General features: G+C 37.7%; 1 protein-coding gene across 1 annotated transcript; it reads left to right on the top strand.

Annotated features, from left to right (window-relative positions):
• The first annotated feature begins 1,643 nt into the window (after positions 1 to 1,643).
• Positions 1,644 to 23,188, top strand: LOC119790189 (serine/threonine-protein kinase Nek5-like). The gene is given in 24 exon segments (XM_038295620.1): positions 1,644 to 1,759; positions 2,372 to 2,510; positions 3,138 to 3,234; positions 4,448 to 4,545; positions 4,702 to 4,785; positions 7,687 to 7,757; positions 8,420 to 8,506; positions 12,176 to 12,230; positions 12,350 to 12,463; positions 13,970 to 14,056; positions 15,180 to 15,279; positions 15,611 to 15,723; positions 15,810 to 15,868; positions 16,075 to 16,260; positions 16,570 to 16,648; positions 17,050 to 17,163; positions 17,393 to 17,473; positions 18,307 to 18,399; positions 20,632 to 20,703; positions 21,356 to 21,448; positions 21,538 to 21,715; positions 21,840 to 21,935; positions 22,012 to 22,105; positions 22,358 to 23,188. Coding segments are annotated over 23 exon segments (2,454 nt in total). The 5' UTR covers positions 1,644 to 1,759; positions 2,372 to 2,387; the 3' UTR covers positions 22,638 to 23,188.
• The last annotated feature ends 773 nt before the right edge of the window (positions 23,189 to 23,961 follow it).

Here is a 23,961-nt window from a genome sequence, read left to right as displayed (position 1 = left end):
TGTTCTGACCAGTTGCTGGTACCAACTAATATGAAAAAATTATGAAATCATAACCTTTCCTTCAAGAGCCTTTGAAAGATCCAAAGAAAAAGATCAGGTTGCTGAAGGAAGACAATAACTCCAACTGCAGGTGAAGCAAAGGACATCCTGTGACCTTTATCAAGATCCATGGTTCCACACAGGAGAGCCAGCTCCTCAGGAAAAGCTTAAATTCTAAGAGTAGGGACATTTTGTTGAGGACCGAAAAGGTGGTTTAAAAGCAGAGGAATGTGTAAATAAGAAACAACTGAAGAGAAGAGAATAGATTTGTACCTTAAAAACATGAAGTGCAGCATTAAGCCTGACTGAGACTGATTCCAACGTCTTTTTTAATATAAACAATACAATGGCATTTGGAAAAAAACAGATGGTTAGTTGTAAAGCATTACAGTAGACATGCTAATTTAGTATCAGCATGTCTACCCATGAAAGTTCAACCTTTTTTGTGAGCAAAAGTCTGTCCAGGCTAATGTTTTGGGGGGAAAGGAGGTAAAATGCTGTAAATGATGCTTTAAAACTTTTAACTAGCTGCAATTGCAGAAAGCAATTTGAATTAAAGGGTTTTGACATTTCTTCTATGAAAACCATCCAGTTGCTTTGTTTTCTGAAGTCAGTAAACTATACACAAACCCCACATCAATTCTATTGTAATATTCACTGAAGTAATCATTTGTGGTTCATTGCAAAGAAAGTAAAAAAAAAAAAAAAGCACCTATATGATGGGCTTTACCTTAAATGGAATTCTGTACTCATGGCAACACAGAATACTCTTCCATTTTTATCAACAAATTAGTGCTGTGATGCGGTGGAGATTATTCACCAGGTAATCATCTTATAAGAATCTCACACCAGCATATGTTTTTTTAGTTTGGAACCAGATAAGCAGTATACAGGAAATTTTGGTCTAGTAATAGATTTTGAGTTTGGTAATGAATACTGTAGCCACATTCAAAGCAATGAAATTAACACCCAGTTCTCGTTAAATTGAAAATGTTTTAGTTTTTATACAGATTTGATCATTGACCAAACTTTCATACATATACGTATATAAATATAATAAAATTTCAAATCATTCTTGGAACCTGATCTTTTATGTGATCTATTCAAGTCTTAATAGATTACTTTGAAAGAAAACACATGTTTAACAGAGTTTTTTTTAAGTCTTCATGCCAACTTTGAGAACTGCGAGTTGTGTTTTAATTGGTGGGGATCACTAAATGTGGCAATAGACTGCTTTGAGCTGTTACTGCGAATAAAGGTCCAAATCTCTGTTCTGAGGATTTAAGTACATCAGTTTCCTTTTACTTTGGCTCCTAAGCTTCTACAGATCAAGTATATGAGGGATCAGTACTTCTGCCATTTAGCTACTACAGCATACTGTCAGTCAAGGTTTAATTTTCAAAAAGGAAAATCAATTTTTAAATGATGACATTTACAGGAGAGGCATTGTTCTTCAATGTGGGAATTTCTAATAGACCATATCAATAAAAAAGAAGGTGAAAATTCTTCTTTAGCAAGGTTTAAAATTTTTGAGGAATCATTCCAACAACTACATCTCCCAGTGTGCTCTGCGGCACCTACTCTAGCGTACCGTGCTGTTTTTTTTTTTTTTTTACATTTAAAGACAGACATTACAATGACGTCTCACGACTTTTAAACTTATAACTGTTTTCTTTGTCTTTAAACAATGTAAAACCTGCGTTTATTCAGTTCCTAAACCGTAAGTAAATATTTCTTTTATTTAAGTATATATATAAAAAAAGACTAAACATATTTTCCTCCCGGACGAAGAAAGGTGTAGCTGGTTTGCTAACTGTGTTTTTTTGTATCCATGGCAACGGTCGTGTTCCGCTGCAATCTAAGTTGAGTAAAAAAAAAGAAAAAAAAAAAAAAGAAAACTTCTATGGGATAATGGGAGTTAATAATTTATGGTAGCATAATCCAAACGTTTATCAACGTTTATCATATGTATGTGTGTTCATCATGTATCAACATACTGATCTAACTTTTAATCTACTATTATGAATAATAGTAGTATAATAGCATCATCTATCTATCTATCTATCTATCTATCTATCTATCTATCTATCTATCTATCTATCTATCTATCTATCTATCTATCTATCTATCTATCTATCTATCTATCTATCCATCCATCCATCCATCCATCCATCCATCCATCCATCCATCCATCCATCCATCCATCCATCCATCCATCCATCCATCCATCCATCCATCCATCCATCCAAATCTGGAAAGAAAATGTTTGCAGTTTGAACATGGTTTTGGTGCCACTGCTTACTAACACCTCCCTGATATTTCTGTGTCACAGCATTTTTCCAGTTGTTATGAATGACTATGAGGTGATTCGGCAGATCGGAGAAGGTGCCTTTGGTAAAGCCTTACTCGTTAGAGACAGGAGGGTGGATGGAGAGAAGCTCTGTGTGGTGAAACAGATCAGCCTGAAGAAGGTAGAGCAACAGCAGCACACTGTCTGCAGGCTGCAGACCAAATCACCACCTGTGCTCATCTATCAAGGAATTAGGAAGCATGATCTTCTTTGGATTTTAAACAGATCCTAGTACTGAGAGATTTTGTAGCACACTTCTAAAAAAACAAAGATCCTATTATTTATGGAGTTGTGATTTAACAAAATTTGCCTCTCATTGGCTTTTAATTGTCACACTTCATATTAGTTAAAATTATTCCTCATCTTTAAATGAGGAAGTAATAACACCTAAACTATGGTAAACATTATTTTTCTTTCCTACCTAGACATTCAATCCTCACAAACAGTTATCTATTTTTTTTTCTAAAATATAACCTGTGTTATATCATCATCATCCATTAGCTTCAGAGAGGTCCTTTCCCTGGAGCCAGGTGGTTTTTACCCTGAGCCAGAAGGTGTTTCCAACTAAAACCTGTTTTGTGTGTTAAAAGAAAAACTCTGTGTTTACTTTTGTCCTCTCTTAACCTTTAAAATGATTTTTATGAATATGAAAAAAGGTCAAAATTTTTTAAATACAAAGTTGCTTTAAACATCACTTTGAGTTCTGTTAAGACTTTCTCATTGACAATGTAGTGTGTTCACTGTTTAGATGTCCTCGAAAGAGAAAGAAGCCTCTAAGAAAGAAGTTATTTTGCTGTCGCAGATGAATCATCCCAACATCGTTTCTTTCATCACTACGTTTCAAGGTGAGAACAGATCCTTTTCAGAGCTTTCTATGTATTCATTAATGAGTGAAATGACAAATAAAACATAAATAACTCATATCACTGGTAGATTAAGGTTTAAAGAAATTGCTAAACTTTTCCGAAATGCTTTTACTGATAGAATGGAGCTAGAACTCTGGGATTAAACCAGTCAGTCTTGACCTGACTAACCTGTGGAGGAAACTAAAGAATAGGATGATGAAATTAAAATAATAACAGATACATTAAAAAAGGAGGTCAGGAAATTAGGTGGGAGAGTAACAAATTATAATTAAGAAATAGTAGAAATATTTTGAAAAAAAGGCTACGCAAGTACTAAGTAACTGGTCTACTTGCTCCCTAGCATCATAACTTCTCATTTAATATTTTCACATGTCAAATTACACAACATGTTCAGTGGGTAAAATAAGTATTGAAGGCACCACCATTTTTCGCAGAAAATATATTTCTAAAGGTGCTATTGATATGACATATTTACCAGATGTTGGTAACAATCCATGCAATCCACCGATACAAAAAATCAAAGCATAGATGGCCAGAAATAAAGTTCTGTGTAATAAAGTGAAATGGCAAAGGGAAAAAATATTGAACACACTTGCTGAAATTTATTTGGTACTTTGTACAAAAGCCTTTGTTGACAATGACAGCTTTAAGACGCCTCCTGTATGGAGAATCAGTCGCATATGTTGCTCAGGTGTGATTTTGGCCCATTCCTCCACACAAACAGTCTTCAAATCTTGAAGGTTTCGTGTGCCTCTATTATGAACTCTGATATTTAGTTCATTTCAGAGATTTTCTGTTAGATTTAAGTCAGGTGAATGACTGGGCCATTTTCTTTCTCTCTTTGCTTGACTGTGTGTTTGGGGTCATTGTCTACCTGGGTTATTTTTTTAATGTAAACAAGTCTGTTCTTCAATAAGTAAAATTAATCATGATGGGTAAAGTCATAGTAGTGATACTTTTTCGTAGTTTTTTTCGTAGTTTAGTAAAAGTGCAGTACAATGATATATAATAGTAGTTTTTTTCAAAGTTAGTGAAGTTAATTTAACTAGATACTGATGATACTAGTCAGGAATGATCAGAATTTCCTCTCAGAAACAAACTTCTGGGTTAAACTGATAGAGTTAACATGTAAATCTTCCAGAGCTATAGATCTTTTTAGGCTTATCTGTGGATGTGAATGATTTCCCTGCAGAGAAGGGCGGTCTGTACATAGTGATGGAGTACTGCGATGGAGGAGATCTGCTGAAGAGGATCAACATGCAGAGAGGAATACCCTTCTCTGAGGAGCAGGTACTCAAAGCATAACACATCATAATCAGAACCTCACCTGTTTTGGACGAATTCTCGAACTGAATATGAGTCACTAAAGAAACAGGAAGAAAAAAAAAGTTTTTTGTTAAATTGAGAAATATGCTTCAGACTGAGATTATTGTTTATGTTTCTCAGATAGTGGACTGGTTCATTCAGATCTGCCTGGGCCTCAAACACATCCACGACAGGAAGGTCCTTCACAGAGACATCAAATCTCAGGTATTTAACTGTCGCTAACTCAAACACAAGCAATGAAAATATCATGAAAAATCAACCCATTCATTCACTGAAAATGTTCAAAGTTGAACTCAAATAAAAGATAAACTACAAAAATAAAACATATAGATCTCTAAACGATAAACTCCCATGAACTTACTAGGATAACCCTGTTTTCTCTCTTCTTTTGAACGACATTACTTAGATTAAAGGTTTTTATATTTTTTATAGTGTTGTTGATATTATTCAACTAAGCATTTGACTTACATATAATGGGACATTCCTTTATTGTTAAAACAAGTCTGAAATCTGTTTGGGTCGCAACTCATTCGTAAATGCAGACAGGATCTAGAAAAACATTAAACATAAGGTAATGCTGATGCTGGTGGATGATGATCTGTTTAGTTTCAGGCCCGACTGATTTAAAAATAAGATTTCTTAGTTAAACTTTATAAAACTGTGAAATGTTTTATCTATGAACTGCTTAACAGTTGATGTTTTTATTTTTATTTTAATGGTTGTCGTGGTTGGAGGGGATGTTATTCTAACCATTTTACTCTGGTAGGAAGCTTTATAAAGTTTTTTTTGGCTGCGTGTCTTAAAGTTTAGATCTTTATTCAATGGACAGACTTTTATCATGTGGCATTACAGTGTTAAAAAACACTCATGAGGCATGAGAACAAAATAAGAACTTCTCTATCAGCTCTGAAGGCCCTCGGGTATAGAAGGGAATAATTAATCCTTTGTTTTCTCTTTATAAAGTTCAGTTCAAAGGTTTTTTTGTTTTTTTTTAAGAAATAGTATTGTGTATTGATTTTGTGTACAACAATTATCAGTTTAAAGGTTGAATAAAACAGCCAAACTTCCAGCCATCCGTACGGAGCATTAGCTTTAGCAGTAGATAATAAGGTCTTATTGGCTTTAAAAATCCATATCCTTTTTTGCAGTATAGAGGCACGTCAGTATAAAGAACGAATTAGATCCTTTTTGGATTATTTTTCTTATTAGAGTGTCTATTTGAGTTGAATGAAGATGTAAAAGCCCCAAATGTGCATTTGCCTGACATTTATCTAAATGTTTGGTAGTTAAATGAGCCTTTGTGGCGACGGTTTCCTTCGTTCCCTTTCCTGACTTACTGGTATGAATCAAGTTTTTCCTGAGTTGCTCTGACAAGATGAAATGAAATCCTTTCTGGAGACTTCTAGAGGTTAGAGTGGAAGGAAAAAAGCTTGATTGCTCAATGTTTTCAGTAGTACAGGGACAGGATGCAAACCAACAGAGGATATTGGTAACCATGCTCTGAATAACCCCTCTTCTTGCTCGAGGGTTTTCAAATATAACATTTCTGTCGGTCCAAAGCTTAAAAGTCTTATAATAATAATAAAAAAAGTATGTATAATTAAGTATAAAGTAATTTATTAACAAATTGAAATCATGCATAATTAATTATCTTCATCACACATGAAACCTGTCCTTTTTATTTATTTTTTATAAATATCTTAACCCTGTTTCCCTCAACTGATCAGTCTAGGTGATTGAAGCTGGCCACTGTGTTTCAGCTTGTCGATAATAAACCACTAAAACACATCAGAGAATCTTAGAGAGAGAAAAAAAATAGGCTGAAAAGCCTCCATGTGAATGCAGCCAAAACAACACGTCTGTTTTGCTCCACAAGTGAAAGTGGAGCGGCAGGAGGGAGTAAATGCAGGTGGAGTCAGATAAAGAGGAGGAGAGACATGACCCAGCAAGGACAGACAGAGAGGTTAGAGTAACTGCTAAAAGAAGTCAGCCGTTATTCACAGAGATAACTGTGAAGTTATACACAGAAGTCACAGAAAATATTAGCACTAGAAGAACTAATAAATGAGGGCATGAGGAAATAGTTATTCCCTTCAAAAGGTCACAATTTCACTGTATTATATAATATAAGGGAGGGCGTTGGGTACTAACTTAACTGTGCAGTATATTTCTATAAAACATGCCATCTTGTGGAGGCCTATAATATAAAGTGGTTAATCCTCATGTTGTGGGTTGAAGCCCCACCCCCATGGACTGCTACTCTGGGTCCCTGAGCAAGAACCATGACCCCACACTGCTCCCTGGGCGCTGCACAATGGCAGCCCACTGCTCCGCATTTTTTTATTGGTTAGAAGTATTCTTAACCCTAACATTTTTGCAAAAACCGATTTATAACCACAAGTTTAGTCTATTTTATGCAGAGATCAACATAAAGTAACCTAGAAGTATGGTTTTCGATTTGTTTTCTTTACAAAATAAAAAAATAAATAAATCTTGTGCAACCAGTTTCGTTATATTTTCCCTTTTACTCTGAACACACCATTCCCTTGTTGAAGCATGGTAGTGGCAGTATAATTTTTTGGGAATACTGGGTAGAGTTAACAGGAAAATTATCTTAGATTGAAAAAAAACTTGAGAAGTATTATCATAACTGGAAAAATACTTCCTGATTAGGTTACATCATACTGTGTTTTTTCAAACAATTAAAATGTGGGTTCTCTAGATTACTTTGGTTTAATTGCTAAAATCAACCTTACAGTGTAAAAAAATAAATAAGTAAAAGAAGACCCTTCAAATTTTGGTGTCTATGAACACTTTGAGCATCCTTTCTCTGGGGTTAATCTAATTAATTAACAGGCATTATGATCACAGCTCTGTTATTGTCCAGCTGCACTGTTCTGAGATCAGATTTGCTCTGGACAAAGCCCCCACTCTGTGGGAGCTCACCAACAATGACAACAGACTGCATTTCTGTTCACAGCCATCACTGACTTTCATCAGTCGTATTAGTTTTCAGACACACTCACATCCCCTTAACCTTCCCCCAACACACTAATATACATACCACACAAATGTGCCTTTATTCCTGCTCTCACTTTTGCCCAGAATATCTTCCTAACCGACGGAGGGATGAAAGTAAAGCTGGGGGACTTTGGAATCGCAAGAATGTTGAATAAGTAAGTTAGCGTGATCCTCGCACACATAGACACACACGGCGCAGCTGCCTGTCAGTGAGTCTGCTGTAGCTTCATGGAAGAGCTCCAAACATCTTATTATCATTCCTCAAAGTGACAAAGAGGACATGTAAACACAAGAGTGTAGAAATGGTAGCCAGCTGGTAGCGTCTGGTTGCAGAAATCGGTTTGATAGCATGATAGAGTGCAATGCTTCCCTGTCTCCTTGTCTTTATTTTTCTACTTTACTTACATTCAGCAGAAAAATGTGAAAGACAGACAGAGAATGGCAGATTCATTCATACATTTAGAGAGAAGTGGACAATTTTTTAGATCTATAGATGTATGAAATCAAAGGAAGACAGGATAGGAAGCTTTTTTGGTTAATTAAATTAATTTACCAGTCAAAATATTTACTGTGGGCATGCTCTGGAGGCGCAGTGGTTAGCGCACACAACCCATGTACAGAGGCCTTAGTCCTCGAAGCAGCTGAATCAGGCATGTGGTCCTTTGCCGCATGTCTCTCCCTTTCCTGTCAGCCTACTGTCCAAAAAAACGAGTAACTAGTGCCGTAAAAAATATTTCCATAAAAAAAGCATCTAATTAATCGTCATATTTTGGCTCAACAGAGGGTTCAGTGATTGATTTTATTTCTTACTGTGCAGCACGCTGGAGATGGCTAGGACCTGCGTTGGGACACCATACTACCTCTCACCGGAGATCTGTGAGAGTCGGCCCTACAATAACAAAACGTATGTACATCTTGACAACCTGATTTCACCCAAAATCATCTGTACAGAGGAATTTTTCCTCATATTAATTCCAGTTATTTAGTTGCTTACATTGTTTTTGGTATGACATTTTTGTACAATACTGCATTTCAAACATCAATGCTAAAAGATGATATAGGATTCTAGCCACCTCTTAAACAATCAGGACAAAAAGAAAAACAACATTTCACTCAATTTGTTTTTGGAACTTTTTATTTTCAGTAACTGTTTTATATCCACATATACACATGTCCACTCTGGTTACATTTCACATTTCGTATCTTAACATTTTGTTTATACAGATGATTTTAGACATTTTACCAACACTAAGCAACAAGGCTGTTAAGTTCCTGCTCTGCCAAAAGTTATCCAGGGGTTGGTGATGATTAATTTCCTTCAAACATACATTGTTCCCATTAAGAAACCTTATACGAAAAAAGAAAGAAAGAAAGAAAAAACAGCTTTAAACAGAGGGGTTGGACTCAGGTTTCAGCTTTCAAAAACCTACAATGCAGCAACTGAGCTGATCCCTTCCCACTATCATCACAACCCCAACCGCTTTACAGGGGAACAGAAAACCTCGCCTATTCAGCCAGGCCAGCAATTTCCTTTCACGACCCCCCTTTCAGAGGCCGTTTCTCAATATGTGTGCTTGTGCGTTCTCATGTGCTTGTGTACTTGTGAAACATCATCAGCCTCGGCCCTAGTAATGTTCCAATTCACAAGATGAGCAGACCGAGAACAGACAAAGTCCCCGGATGTTGATCTCGCCCCTCCGTCTTTACCGAGTATGTATCAGAGAAGACTTGTCCATTCTTGAGATTGATAGCTGTCCCCGCTTGCACTGCGACAATAGTAGCTTCCAATGGAGCACTCACAGAGCTCAGAGTATTAAGTTAAAAGTTCTCTTTCTGTTACTGTTGTTTATTAAAGGTACATTTTAAAGGAATACTACACCCAAAACATGATTAGCCTTCATTTTCTACTCACCCCCATGCTGAACAACACTCTGGAGTACTTTTTTGATATCTCAAATGCATCTGGAGATCTGGGAGGCTTCTTGCTGTCTGCTGACATTCAAATAATGGAGGTCTGTGGCGCCCGAGGCAGAAAGGTCCATAAAAGTCCACAAAAAACGTGTCAATATTCCTCCATACTGCTCGTCCAATGTATTCCAAGTTTCCTGAGTGGGTAGCGTCCATAATTTACTCGAAATGAAGTCATTTAGAATGATTTAGAGCATAAACAGTAGTGTATAGGATTTCCTAAAAGAGCGTTCACGAGTCTACGGAATCTGCGGCAGACCAAACCAGATGAAAGTGCGCATTCAGCGTCTGCTCTGCCGATAATGCAAGCGTAGAAGAAGAAATGTGCTGTTTACCTGTGCAAAGAAAGAAACAACGAAAGAAAAATGTCTGAGGAATTTAGTGTTGAGGAAGAGCATGAGTTCTTTGCTGAGCTGAATGCTCATTGAGGTGAGAACATTATACTCTAAGCATCACTATATGGCTTATTTACTGATTTAGTGCGTGATAAAAAAAAATAAAAATGTCTGAAGTTGAGAGGACCGTAGCAACCTCCAAGGGCAACTGCAGCCAGGGCTAATCATAGACTGTCTATAGCAGCCCTCTCTCTGCAGAGACTTGCGTGAAGTACCGCTGGCTCTGATGGCAAGTTTTTTGTTTTAATTGGTAAAATGTGCATTTGATTTGTGTTTATCTGACTGTGTTAATTATTAACCACCCACTAAATGAAAAAAAAAAAAGAATTTATTATTATTATCTAGAGACTATTAATAACAGGAGGTGAAATGCAGCTCCAGACGTATCGAGCGTGTGGTGACATCACAAGTACGCTTCTGTTCCAATTGATCCAGATTTTTGCTGCGTGCTCCCTTACTCTCAGAGTCCACACTTTCCTGTGTTCTTCTCAAGAGCATACTTGGCGAGGACACAAGTTCATACTCTCGTTCTTGTGAATTGAGTAGCTAGAGACATAGACTGGTATTCGGCATTACAGGCTAACAAAGAAACCAAATGTCCCCAATTCCAAAGGGCTGGACCTGTTCGTCCATTTAAATGTGCATGTTTTCTAAGCAAAAACAAGGCTTTGTTGGGCTACTGTATAAAACCTCGAACTCGAGCTATTTCTGACATTTTAAATTGAAAAAGCTTCCTGGATCACCTTTCAGAGGCCGTTTCTCAATATGTGTGCTTGTGCATTTTCATGTGCCCGTGAGCTCGTGAAACATCATCAGCCTTAGCCCTAGTAATGTTCCAATTCACAAGTCGAGCAGACTGATAACAGACGTATGTTATGGTGTATGCCATATACCATAACCGCAAGCGAAACGTCTTCAAACTTGGAAACAAATTCCAGTGGATTGTTTTTAAACTTTTTGGAAAGTTATAGGTCTCCACTTTGTTTAAAAGGCCTCCATCTTGATGTTGCATTTCCCATCTCTCCACTGTGTAATGCTGGGAGGTTGTGGTCTTAACCAAGCACATGTTATACACAGCAGAACTCTGATCAAATATTTATTGTCTCTGTCGATCATGTCTGCGGGGATTATTCCTGAAATATATACAGATATATCCAGATCTAAATGAGTGCCCAAAATATTTTTTATCTGTTTGCACATTTTTCCAAAACTCTGTAAAATTAGTTAGAACACTCCATTTAAGAGTATTACTGCTGCTGCCGCCTGTAGAGAGAAGATGCTGTGAATTATGTCCACATTAGATCACCTGGTAGGAGTGGCCATTGGGACGGCCAATGATTGGTTAAGGGTTGCCATGGCCACCCCTGGCCCCCCATCTGGTTCCACCTCTGCTCAACAGGGGAGGAGTTTTGTGAACATCAAATGAGTTCATTTCATGTTTATCACTGTTGATCTTTCAATGTGGGCGTAATGATAAGCCATAGTTGTGTAATTCTGTTTTTATGATCTAAGAGAGCTGCTGCTCACCCAGAGGGGATTTTAATTTCGAAAACATGTGTAGACAAAGAGAGTGAAACACATTTCTGTGCCCTGCTGGCCAAATTCTTGCATTTAACAGATGAATGACGCTGCTTCTCTTCTGGTTTTCTCAGCTGCTCTTTCCTGTTGTCTTGTTTTCTAATGCTGAGGTCAGAGTTGCTTCCTCTCACAGAGATGTTTGCTTTAACCTGCGCTGTTATTTAAATTTTTTGCACACTTTTTACCTCAATCCACAAAATACACATAAACAGTTTTCCTTCATCGTTTAAAATGACCTGTTTCTCTAGGCCTAAAATGTCGTCAGGTTCCCATAAATACTCAAAGTGCAGGTCTATTCTACAAGTCTAAACCAAAACAGAAAACAGAGCATTTTTTCACAAGATTTTTTTTTTTAACCCAAGGCGAGCTCAGTTATCTGATCTCAATTTGTTTTTTTTCCTTCAGGCTTAGAGGGTGTGAGCTTTTTCAACAGGAAGCATGATATGTAAGATGTAACGAATGTGGTGTTGTATAATGACCTCAAACATCCACTCAGTGAATCTGTTGGACTCATTCCTTTCTCTTTTCGGCAGGATGTTTGGGAAACAGTGCACTTATAATCAGGAAGCATTTCTATTAAAGTGACTGATTTTGATAAAAGTCAGCTTTTGTTTTTGGTTTTGCTTCTGCAGAGATATCTGGTCTCTGGGTTGTGTCCTCTACGAACTCTGCAGCCTGAAACATCCAGTAAGTTCCGCCTCTCTACTGAGTGCTTTACCTGAACAGCTCCCCATCGCTAAGCTATCAGTGAAGCTGATTTGGCTGACAGAATTTCCTGTTACCTAATGTTCGGTTTCTGACCACAGTTTGAGGGCAGCAGTCTGAGGCAGCTGGTCAGTAAAATCTGCAGAGGCCGCTACACACCTGTACCCAGCCGCTACTCCCACGACCTTCGCCTGCTAGTTACCCAGCTCTTCAAGGTCACAAACACTCATCCTCTTTCTTGCAGCATTTACATCTGACACAGAAAACTGAGGTTACACAGTCGTAACAAGAGCGTTTTAATCAGCTGTTAACAAGAGTATGAAGCAAAATTTCATCCTGGGTTTATTAGGATCAAAATGACTCACTGTACAGAGGTGAAAGTTTAGTTAATTATTTTTTTTTTTTTTATGTCAGTAAAGTCCCCAATGTATTATTGTTAGTTTACTCTGTAACAAACCTACAAAATAAGATCAGTTTTAGGAGTTTAGCCCATTTAAACACATTCACACCTGCCATACACCTGCAATGCAAATAGCTTTAAACCAAAGCTTTACTGCTGGTAAAGGGCAGAATTATGGTCCTCCTGCATGGTTTGGTTTATTGTTAGAGATTTCTGAATTCAGAGTTTCCCAGTTTTTCTCATTTCTATTTTAAAGTCCTCCTAATTGTTAATCATTCTGGTTATATGTTTACGTAAGGCCATCCTTCATGCTCGTCCCCATTTTGTCTTACCGCTCATGAGTCTGACATAGTGGAAAAATTGCAAATCTTTTTTTTTAGCCTGTATGAGTGGTGCAAACAGCAACTTCTAAACATGCATAAGGAGTATTGGGTTCCTGCATGCTCTTGCATGCGTTTAACAGGGGATCCCTCTTGGGAGGGGTACAGAGTAGTGCAGGAGCATTTCTTTAAAGTGGAGAGGGCGGGTTTTTCAAAACTTCGTGAAAATCCTCCACTATACCTTTAAGCAATATTTCCAAATTGGACATTTCCTATAGACATTTTTTTTTTTATTTAAAATTCGGTACAATTTAGCAGCCAATTATGGGAATGAAAGAACTGGTTAAATGGGAATATAGTAATTCTTTCTTATCTGAACCTTAGAAGCAACAGGTTGGATTAGTCAGAATCAGGAATCGAAGGAGGTGCATATGTCAATGTGACTTCGTCCTTCGGTATCAGCCCGAGCTTCTCATGATAGAGTCCCCATTGTCCTCTGTGGGCGCTGCAGCCATCTCCTCTGTCATTAGAAATACACCAAACGCACAGCTCCTACTCTCCTCTTTTCTTCAGTAAACAATGAAAACTACTTTGAGTCAACTTTGGTCTGGGTTGATTTTTTTACATACAATTTGGGTTTTTGTTTTGACCACAAACCCAGATGGAGGTTTTAAATGCCAAAGCATGAATTTAATGTCTAGCATGCAGGTGACCAATGATGGGACTTAAAATAAAGATCCATGATCTGGATTACTGGATAAAAGTTACCTTTTTTAAAAATACATTAACAATATTGGTTTATCCTTGCTGGGTCAAATTTTAGCTCTAAGACTAAACAACCAAAAGATATACAAATTTTCTTATCGATAAAAAGATTGTTTAAGAAAATAGGTGTTCTAGTTATGAGAAAATATTAACTATTTTCTAACTTGATGACCTACTGTTTGAGTGGAATTGTTAGGAAATAATAAAGTAGAAAACAGGTGGCTGTTTTCTTTCAGGTCAACCCCCGTGACCGTCCCTCAGTGAGCTCAGTCCTCCGTCGGCCATTCTTGGAAAAGCACATCAGCAGACATCTCAACACTCAGGTAAAAGGTTGGATTCATTTCTTGAGTAATTGATAAGGCCATCATCTCAGTGAAGGAGCTGAGAAGATAAAGTTATAGAAGATAAGACAAAGAAAACATTTAGAAAAATCTTAGCATGGAAATGCAAAGCGATCATACTGTAGCAGTTTTGCCATATTTTATCCAATTCTCTACATTGGTATGAGCACAAATTGTCCATAATTGTGAAGTTAGACATATAATCCAATAATCTTGAAAGTATATTCAGTATGTTTGGTGGGGGGGGCATGCAGCTTACCAGTGGCCAGCTGTTTTTGCCAATGGGAAGGGAGCCAAATGCAGATTGTTAGCTGGTTAGCTTGAACTCACAGTGGAGAAATGTACTCGTAACATTGGCTCAATATCAGAAAGATAAAAAGATGGCAAAAGGAGGAAAAGGTGGCCAGGGGGAGGACGCATGAGGAAACAGAACTCCACTGAAAAACAGGCTAAGCTCCAACATCTATGAACAAAGATGTTGATGGCAGCAGCACAGCTGATTTTTTTCTCTGGGATTGTGTCACTGCCAAACAGGAAGAGACCAGATGAAGCTACTATGAGAAAAAGCAGAGAGAGCATAAAGTCAGAACTGAACTAACAAATACTGCAGAATGGGAGAATGGACTGAAGATAAAATGATTAAAAGGGGTCTCTATGTCCTCGAGTAGTCTAAGCCTATGTAACTATAGAGTGTCTTAAAGAAAATATTCCCACAGCATTATGACGCAACACCATGTTTAACCGGTTTAACTTAATGCTCTCCTTGCTTATTAGTATCAGTGGACAGCCTTTTCTTGGTATAATTAAAGGGCTGTCATACTGATTCCACATTCAGATGCAGGGTTAAACGGAGCTCTGTGAGATGTTCAAAGCTTGGAATATAGTGTTATAACCTAATCCTGCTTTAAACTTCATCCCAGACTTTTCTGCTGCCTTCCTTGGTCTTCATGATGCTTTTTGCAACTGGATTCACACTGAGGAATTTAGACGCTGTTTTGGTTCTTATAAAACAAAATAAATATTATTAGCTTTTGTGAAAACTGTTTCCTACGAGCTGTCAGTGTGTACATATGTTTATTGGTATGCGTGTGGTTTCTGTTTGCAGATGAGGCAAGATGAGTTTAACCACATGGCTTCACATCGAAACAGATTTGCAGCTGCATCTGAAACTGTTAAAATAAGAACAGGAGCAGAAAACGCTGCAGGTACAAAGAACAGCCTGCAAACTCATGAACATTATTCGCTTTGTTTATTCTGATACAGATCTGCAAGAGCTCATTGACCTCTGATGCTGTAATTCCACTAGATTCATTTCTGGTGGAGTTTGTTGGCCATCTTACATTAAATATAAAGTTTAGTGGAGGAAAACAAAACTTAGACATTTTAAAAACAGTACAGTTAAAAAAAAAAAACGTTTCTACTGCCCAAGGTCTCTAAATGTGAAAAAATTATATTTTTAATAACAGAGATTTACAGAGTGATAGAGACCGGAAAGAAATGACAAAAAACACACTTTTTCCGTACACTGTTGTTCAGCAAAAGGACAGAAAGCCAGAGGAGCAGAAAGGCCTGGGGCAGCAGGCAGAAGACCGCCTGGTAAGCCTGACTATAGGGTCCCTATCCGAGTGAACAACCCCCCTCAACACAGAGTAAGTTATAAAAAAAAAAGCCTCATACTGTAGTTCTACAACAGGATTAACTGCATTTCTGCTATTTACATTTTTTATTGTTGCAGCCTCTTCATCAAAGAGCGGCCAAACCAGCTGCAGACAGAAGGTTTGCAGGGATTCAGAAGTAAGTAGGAAGTAAAACCTACTCTAAACTCATTAAAATGTCTGCCATGTAAACTGTTTATGAATGTTAATAGCCTCATGGTGAACCTCTAAAGGCCTTTGAAGAAATCAGATAGTTTGTCCTGAGAAGAGAGCAATGATCATAATTCAGCCATTGCTGGAGGACCAGGATGCTCAGACAAATCCATGTCATACCTCTGGCTACAGATTTGATGGGCGGCAACCTGAAAACCACTACCAGCACTACCACGCTCAGCTGGATGTCTTTCAGCAGAGAAATAAAGACGTTCCTGCTGTAGCTCCTAATCCAGCTGCTGCCCCTCAGGGTCCAGTCATGGATGTGAAGCCACACGATGACGAACAAGATGGTCGTCCTGTGGAACCCTACCAACTGTATGCAACACAATAAGAAGCACTGAAGTTCTACAAAAACCCTTTACATGATTGTCATGAATATCAGGAAATATGTTTATATGTAGAAATTGATGAATCTTAGTGTTCAGTAATGAATTTAATCTAGATTTGCTACAGCGAAGTCAGAAACCATTTAATTGCAGCAGGACTTACTTGTTTTCAAACTTTTTGTATTGCTAATTAGAAGTATTAGTGAGTTTAATTGTGTTTTTGATAAAATGTAGAATCCTAGTTACTTGACTGGTACCATTGTCACTCCTCCTCACCCTCACCTGTCCTGTTTGTTAGTGTGGCTGCAGCTCATAACGAATACCTGCAGAGGAAACAGGAGGCCAACCTGTATAAACTGAGAGCAGAGAAACAGCTGGTAAGACTAAGCTCAGCAGATTCACTCGTATCATTAAGGAACTCAGCAGTGAGCTTGTTTGGTTCTGATTCTGTTTCTGGTTTTTACATTTTTCAGGTGATAGAATTTAAACTACCTTCAGAAAACACAACAATTAACAATTGCATTGTCTTATTTCAAGTGCATTTTATCTAGATACCTTATTTTAAGAGTAAAAATACTACTTCCATTGGCAAATCATCTTATTTACCTGCTTAAATTAATTTAAGAAATTTTTACTCATTTTGAGATCATTTTTGCAGTGAAATACATTATTTATTAAACCATTTAAAGGACTTTCCTCAATTGCATGAATAGTTTATTTGTTTCACCTAGCAGCTATATCCCAACATACATTCTTAGATCATATCCATTATCTCCAGGGTTTGCGGCCATCTACAGCTGAGAGCAACAGGAAACTAAATGGTGTGGAGCAAGAGGTGGGACGCCCTGAAAACCAACATTTTCCCCAGGACAGAAAATATGAGGGACAGCAGGTGGGACACAGAGGACATGCAAGCCCATGCACACATTTCTAATCAATAGCTAATGAAAGGAAATTAATCTGTAGAATAAAGTAAAGTGTTTAATAGATATTGTTGAAAATGAAGACAGACAGTGAGTGTTGGTCTGTGTGTGTGTGTGTGTGTGTGTGTGTGTGTGTGTGTGTGTGTGTGTGTGTGTGTGTGTGTGTGTGTGTGTGTGTGTGTGTGTGTGTGTGTGTAGGAGTATCTTCGTCAGCTGGATCTGATCAGGCAACAATATCATCAGGAGAAGAGACAGATGAGAGAAAAAGCAGAACCAGAGGTATGAAAATGAAATTTGATTACAGTAGGTAAGATATTGTATTTATATAGTGAAGTTTTTTTAACTCTTAAGAGTAGCCCTGGTGTGTTTTTTTAATGGTCATATTCGATAAATCAGAGAACACCTTCCGATGACGGTTGTTTGTCAGATTTAAATAACCTTTGAATGGTATTAAACGCACATTTCTTTAAGCCCAGTTTTTGTATTAAAACTGGTTTTAAAATTGGTCTGATTTAATATTCTAATACTTAATCATATTTTATCAACTGAAAACAGAAAAACATAATTTAAAGGAATGTCAACTTAAAAACATAACTTTGTGAGTAATTAATATATGTAATGTGTTTCACCAGAGTTTTCTGAAATAAATAAACTTGGCAATAATATTGTAATTTATTACAGAGAGACGTAAAAAACAGCAGTTGTAAATACTAGATGTTCTGCAGCTTTAAATGTAGAATAGTAGAACATTAAATTAGAAAGAAAGAACAGATTCAGATAAGATGCTAAAACTTTGTTTATTTTTTTCCCCTGAAATGTTCATACGCAGATATAGATGTTCTTTTATTTCACAAGAAGCGGTGCGGTTTAAAAGTGGAACTGGCTTATGGCTCGTTTCGTGCAGACGTGCTTTTTCAGGCTTTCTTTCATACAGAATCTACTGAGCACAAAACCACACAGATAAAACAGAAAATTCTCTGGTTTTCCGTGTGGTTTCGTTACATCTTTAATGTGACAGCTGAGTACCGTGAATCCCCAAAGCCTGCAAAGCATCTCAGCTACTATCGCTAACAGAAGACCTGCAGCCTAATACGTGTGTGATTATTTGTCAGCCACTAGATAAACAAGGAACCTTTGTGGTTGAAAAAGCACGAGACCTGGGTGCTGCTTCAGATGCTGAAGAGCAACAAGAAACACCTGTTCAGGTAAGACAGAGCAACATCAGCCTGCCTTGTGCTTATCATCATTCGCCAGACTTTGTTTTGTAGGAAGGTTTTAGCTGCATACAGATTAACATGTTCTAAGTAACGGCAGTTCTATATTTAAAGGATCTAATAGTTTATTTTTAAATGCATGTAGCCTCTGTCTTGTCTAACACAGAGCCTGATGACAGGTCAGGGGATGATGGACAGCTGGTAGATTAGTTCGGCCAGAGTCCTTTACTTTACCCTATAGAGGAAACCAAAGATTAAGGTGATGGTAACGAGGCCTTCAAACCTTAAATTCAATTTAATTCAGTATATGTATATAGTGCAAATTCACAACACGTCATCTTAAGGCACTTTACAGAGACAATTCAACCAGATCATAGTTACTATCTAAGGAAAACCAGCTGATTGCATCGACTCATTGACTGGAATCCTCCACACCAAGCATGCTTGTAGTGACAGTGTAGAGGGAAAAACTCCCTTTTAACAAGAAACCTCCAGCAGAACCAGGCTCAATGTGTGAGCAGCCATCTGCCGAGGCTGACTGGGCTTCAAGGCGACAGAAGCAGACATACAGAAAAAAGCAGAGATACAAAAGGCATCTGTCAAACAGCTCCATATTTTGCCCCGTGCTGGAAACAAACAGTTAGGCAGAAAAGCTCAGAGCCAGCTTCTATGTCAGAGGATAAAGGAGAGCACATAGAGTTGGTTAGAGTCAGAGAAACAGGACTAAAATCTGAAAAGTGTGGCATGCATGCTTATGCAGCCCTTTTCCCTCTGATACTCTCAAATAAATTTCAGTGCTACCAACCAAGCTTTTATCAGTAAATAAGAGGATATGTGTGTGTAATTTGATCTCAGTATAAAAGCAGCTTTTTAATTTTTTTAGAGAACACAAATGAACAGGCGACATTATTAGGACGAGAGAATACAGTTGACAGGTCAGGAGGTAGGTTGTCAAAAAGTGGAAATAAAGTTGAGTTATAACACAATCCTCCCATGTGCAATAATCAGTCAATGCAGACAGTAACTCTGAGCAACTGGTTAACTCTACAAGCCATGTAGGGGGCACGGCAAAGGTGGAAGAGGATGCATTGATCACATCAGACCAAGTTAAAACTTTTAGAAGCAAAGACTATGACTGCACATCAACCTTAACATAACAATCCTCACCATGAAACATGGTGTTGGTGGGATCATGCTGTGGAGCTTTCTTCAGCAGGGAGAGCACAGCTGTCCAAAGAGAATATACAGACAAATGTAATACTCAGACAAAATACCTACAGACAAAATCAGAATCCTTAGATGTAATCCTTACAAAGATGACTCCCTCAAAACGAAAAGGTCAAATATTAAACCTTCTTAGAGAAAAAACAGAAGAGAAATGTGTGGAAGACAGATTAGAGCACTTGCAAAAAATCTAGAAATATTATAAACAAACAATATATGCATGGAAATGTATCACGTGGTGTTTTCATAAGCTTATGCGTGATTGTCTGACAATGGGGGAGCATTGCCTTCACAGTTTTGAGAAGGAAGCTATTTATAAGTCTATTCATTTAGGATTTAATGCTCCAGTATTGTTTTCCTGAAGGAAGTGGGACAACCGGTGCATTTCCTCTGTTTTAGCTGCCAGATGCATGTCTTGTGTAAATGCACCTGGCCCTTTTCTGGATTCATGCATCATAAACCAAGTCATACAGTCAGATCAAAAGAACAAAGTTGTTTTTTGTGCTTAGCATATCTAAGTTCAATCTAGAATCCGTTCACATCGGTTCTTCTGTAGGTTCTGTAGGTATTTAGGTTCTAAACATGTGGAACTGGTTGGAGATATTCTTGAGATTAGTTGTAGGTGTTAATGTAGGGAAATATAGCTTTTAGGTATGCATTTGTAATAATGTTAATTACATGTCTTATTTGCCTTATTGTTCATGATCCACAAAAAGTTTAACATCTTAATGTTAGTTGTAAAAAAGTCCAGCACTCTAAATAGTTTTGCAAATTCTTTTAAAATGGTGTTATTGTTTTGGTAAAGATCATAACACAGCTAAACCCTGATAGGCTGCGTTAGTTGCTTTTTTTGGTCGATCGCTTTCTGTTCTTCTTTTCTTTTTTTCCTCTTCTGTTCTTTTTTTCTATTATTATTTTAGTTCATAGAAAACTATTTATGACTTCTTTAAATCCAGCATATTTTGCCATAAATTCCTCAGGTTTTTTTCCCCACTGCAGGATATAGAAGCAGCTCTGAGGCAGATCAGAGACGAGAGCAACAATTATTTGTAGAAAAGGAACAAAGATAAGGTGAGATTCAGCCTGATAAAACTTAGACTTAGACTCAACTTTATCTCTTGGGATTACTCCTTCAGGGAAATTCTGGTTCCAGTAGCTTATTTAGAGCCCAAAAGGAGTTAAAGTAAGATGCCATTAAAGATAAAAATACAAAAGACAATAGAAAAATAGTGCAAATAGTACAAAAAAGCATTAAAAAAAGTTGTAATGTCTAGAAATATGTGCCCTTTAGATATAAAAATATCTGCACAGTGCTAAGGAAAGACTAACCAGTAGTTGACTTGGATTATTGCACTTGTACTGCAGAGATGTACTGACCTATAAATAAGTAAAAAATTACACAGGTTACACAGTACTTGGCATGTGTTATTGCACAGTGAGAGAGAAGAATATTGCACATGAGAACAAGATGTCAAAAACTTTCAAAAGAATGGATTTTAATTTGAACAAGATATCAGCATTGAACAAATGGGCAAAATATATAGAGTATAATCAGCTTTAGGTCCCCCATTAACGGCACAGCATGTGTATTAAACGGATGACTATTATTTTTATTAAGTCTTAACGATCATCATCAGTTGACAGCTTTATCTGAGAAAATATGAAGTAAAAATGTCTGAACTTGACTGAAGGATCTTAATTTTTGGACTTTTAATACCTGCAGAGAGGAATCATGTTTGAGATCCGGTTGGATGAAGAAGAAACCAAAGACACCGGAGAGGAAAACACAGAGGAGATGAAAAGCAAAGAGGACGAGGTAGAAGATAGAGGAGTCAGAATGAAATCTTTTTCTCTAGATGTCTTCCTTCTTTTCTTTTCTCACTCTGATCCCAACTCACCAAACAGGAAGTGGATCGTCTCAATCATGCTTTAAGCTTCCAGGAAGGGGAGGAGTTAAAACTCAAAGATTGGTCAAAGGAGAGAAAGAAGTGGAGCCAAAGGATCCCTCAGACTCTGCTGGACGACCTCGCCAACATGGACATCAACTCAGTTTATAACACAGCAGCAGCTGAGCCTGAAGAAGGTGCAGCACTCAGGAAAAGTGAAATATCCTGCCCATTTTGAAAAATCTTGTCATGTTTTAGTTGTATTTGTTGAGAACTGCTGCTGTCAGCGGGCGCTGACCTGAATGTGTCTCAACCTCTCAGAAGGTCGCAGGCAGTGGACCAGAGGCCCGGCTAACTCCCTGCTAAACGCTCTCGCTCAGAATCAACCTTCATCACCTCTGGACTCAGTCATTGCCGGTCAGGCATAACAGGAACATTGAAAATGATTTTAAAAACCATCCAAAAAACCACACTAAAATGTTTGTCCTTTTAGATTTCGATGCAGTGGAGAATGAGGAGGATAAAGAGGACTCAGATGTGGAAATGGACAAACAGCGTCTGGAGCCAAGGTCTGATGATGATGACACGTGAGTTCATCTCTGAACACAGGAATTGCTTTTTTGAATATACCCCGCTTCCTTTAATTTCCTTTTTAAAGATTTTACAATGGCAGGATTACAGCTTGGAGGAATGATGATGATTAGGAGTGTGAATCTGCTTAGTCAGTATAACAAATAGTTTTAAACAAATATATCCCTAACCTTGATTTGCTGTATAATAAAAGCCTAGATATTATAAAGGGGAGGCAGAAATAATTACATGCAACCGTCTTTGTTCAGGAATTTTGAGGAGTCAGAGGACGAGCTGAGGGAGGCCTTGCGTGACTCCATGAGGAACCTTTTCGTTATGGAGAACTCCAGCTCAGATGAAAATGAGCAGGAGAAGTTAAAGGAGACTGGAGAGGCAGAGAGGAACAGCGGAGGGGCAGTTAGTTCCTCAGGTGAAGATTCACCAGGATCTGAAAATGATGTTTCTACTAAATCTGAACAAGATCCAGATGGTCCAACTGATTCCCACCCAGAGAACAACACGCCTCGGAATAAGCATCAGGCTACATGAGTCCTTATTTCAGTGAAAAACTGAACTGATCTACCTGTAAGTTAGAGATGGGATTACTCTGAATCATCTGCCCAATAACATGAGAAAGAGTTGAAAGCTTTGCTCTTGGTGAAACAAATAGTTACAGTCATTATTAGTGTAAGATATACATATTAATTTAGATAGATAATAAAAAATTTTTGTGCTACTACCTGCAGTCCTCATAATATTATTTAGTTTTAAATCCAGGAGTAAATAAATAAATCTTGAAATAAAACAAAACAAACTTTTTGAATAAAACAGCTCTTCTTATCAAACAGGTAATTAGTATTTACTGTGTAATGTAGGACAGAATAAAAATAGGGAAGTTCCACAGGACATGCAACGTTTTTGGATTCTTGTACATTTCTTGTACTTCTTTCCCTACAGTGGGCACTTATGGAAGGTGCCGAATTACATTCAACAAACGTTTCAACTTCAGTAAAGGATCCATGTAAAACTCTACAGAAGAGGGATCCACAGCTTTTTTAATTCCAAAAGGGAAGGTCCTCTTTGAGTGTTTTATTTGACTAACACATGGGGCATCACTGTGTTGCCATAGCAATGACTGGGTCCCATTCTCTATATCCCATCCACCTTCCTTTCCATAATTAAGGGGTAGTGCATAGGGGCGGTTTGGGATTGGGCCTCCCTACATCCCATGTTGTAATGGAGACATTGAAAGGGACAAGTCCAATCCCTGATTTAGCAATGTCACTGCTAAAATAATGATTTTAAAACTGTAACAAGAAATACATTTTATACAGATACAGCGAGGAAAATAAGTATTGGAAAACCCTGCTAGTCTGCAAGTTCTCCCAATTAAAAATCATGGAGGAGACATAATCACAATATATTACTTTTTAAACAATTTATTTATATGATAACACTGCAAATAAGTATTTGAACACCTGAAAAAATCAATGTTGATATTTGGTACAGTAGCATTTCAAATTACAGAGGTTTCCTGTAGTTTTTCAGCAGGTTTGCACACACTGCAGGAGGGATTTTGGCCCATTCCTCCAAAAAGATCTCCAGATCAGGAAGGTTTCTGGGCTGTGGCTGAGAAACACAGAGTTTGAGCTTCCCCCAAAGATTCTCTATTTGGTTTAGGTCTGGAAACTGGCTAGGCCACACCAGAACCTTGAAATGCTTCTTCCAGAGCCTCTCCTTGGTTATCCAGACCATTCTTCCATGCTCTGACTAAGGGAAGGAGGTTGTTCTCCATAATCTGGCAATACATGGCCCCATCATCCTCTCCTTAACTCCTTAATACAGTAGTGTCACCCAAAGCATGATGCTACCA

The sequence above is a fragment of the Cyprinodon tularosa genome, unplaced genomic scaffold, assembly GCF_016077235.1.
Source record: "Cyprinodon tularosa strain WSP-4 unplaced genomic scaffold, ASM1607723v1 ctg357, whole genome shotgun sequence".
In the NCBI taxonomy this organism is placed as follows: domain Eukaryota; kingdom Metazoa; phylum Chordata; class Actinopteri; order Cyprinodontiformes; family Cyprinodontidae; genus Cyprinodon; species Cyprinodon tularosa.
The sequence above is the reverse complement of the archived record's forward strand: the minus strand, read 5'-3'. Positions and strand labels throughout refer to the sequence as shown.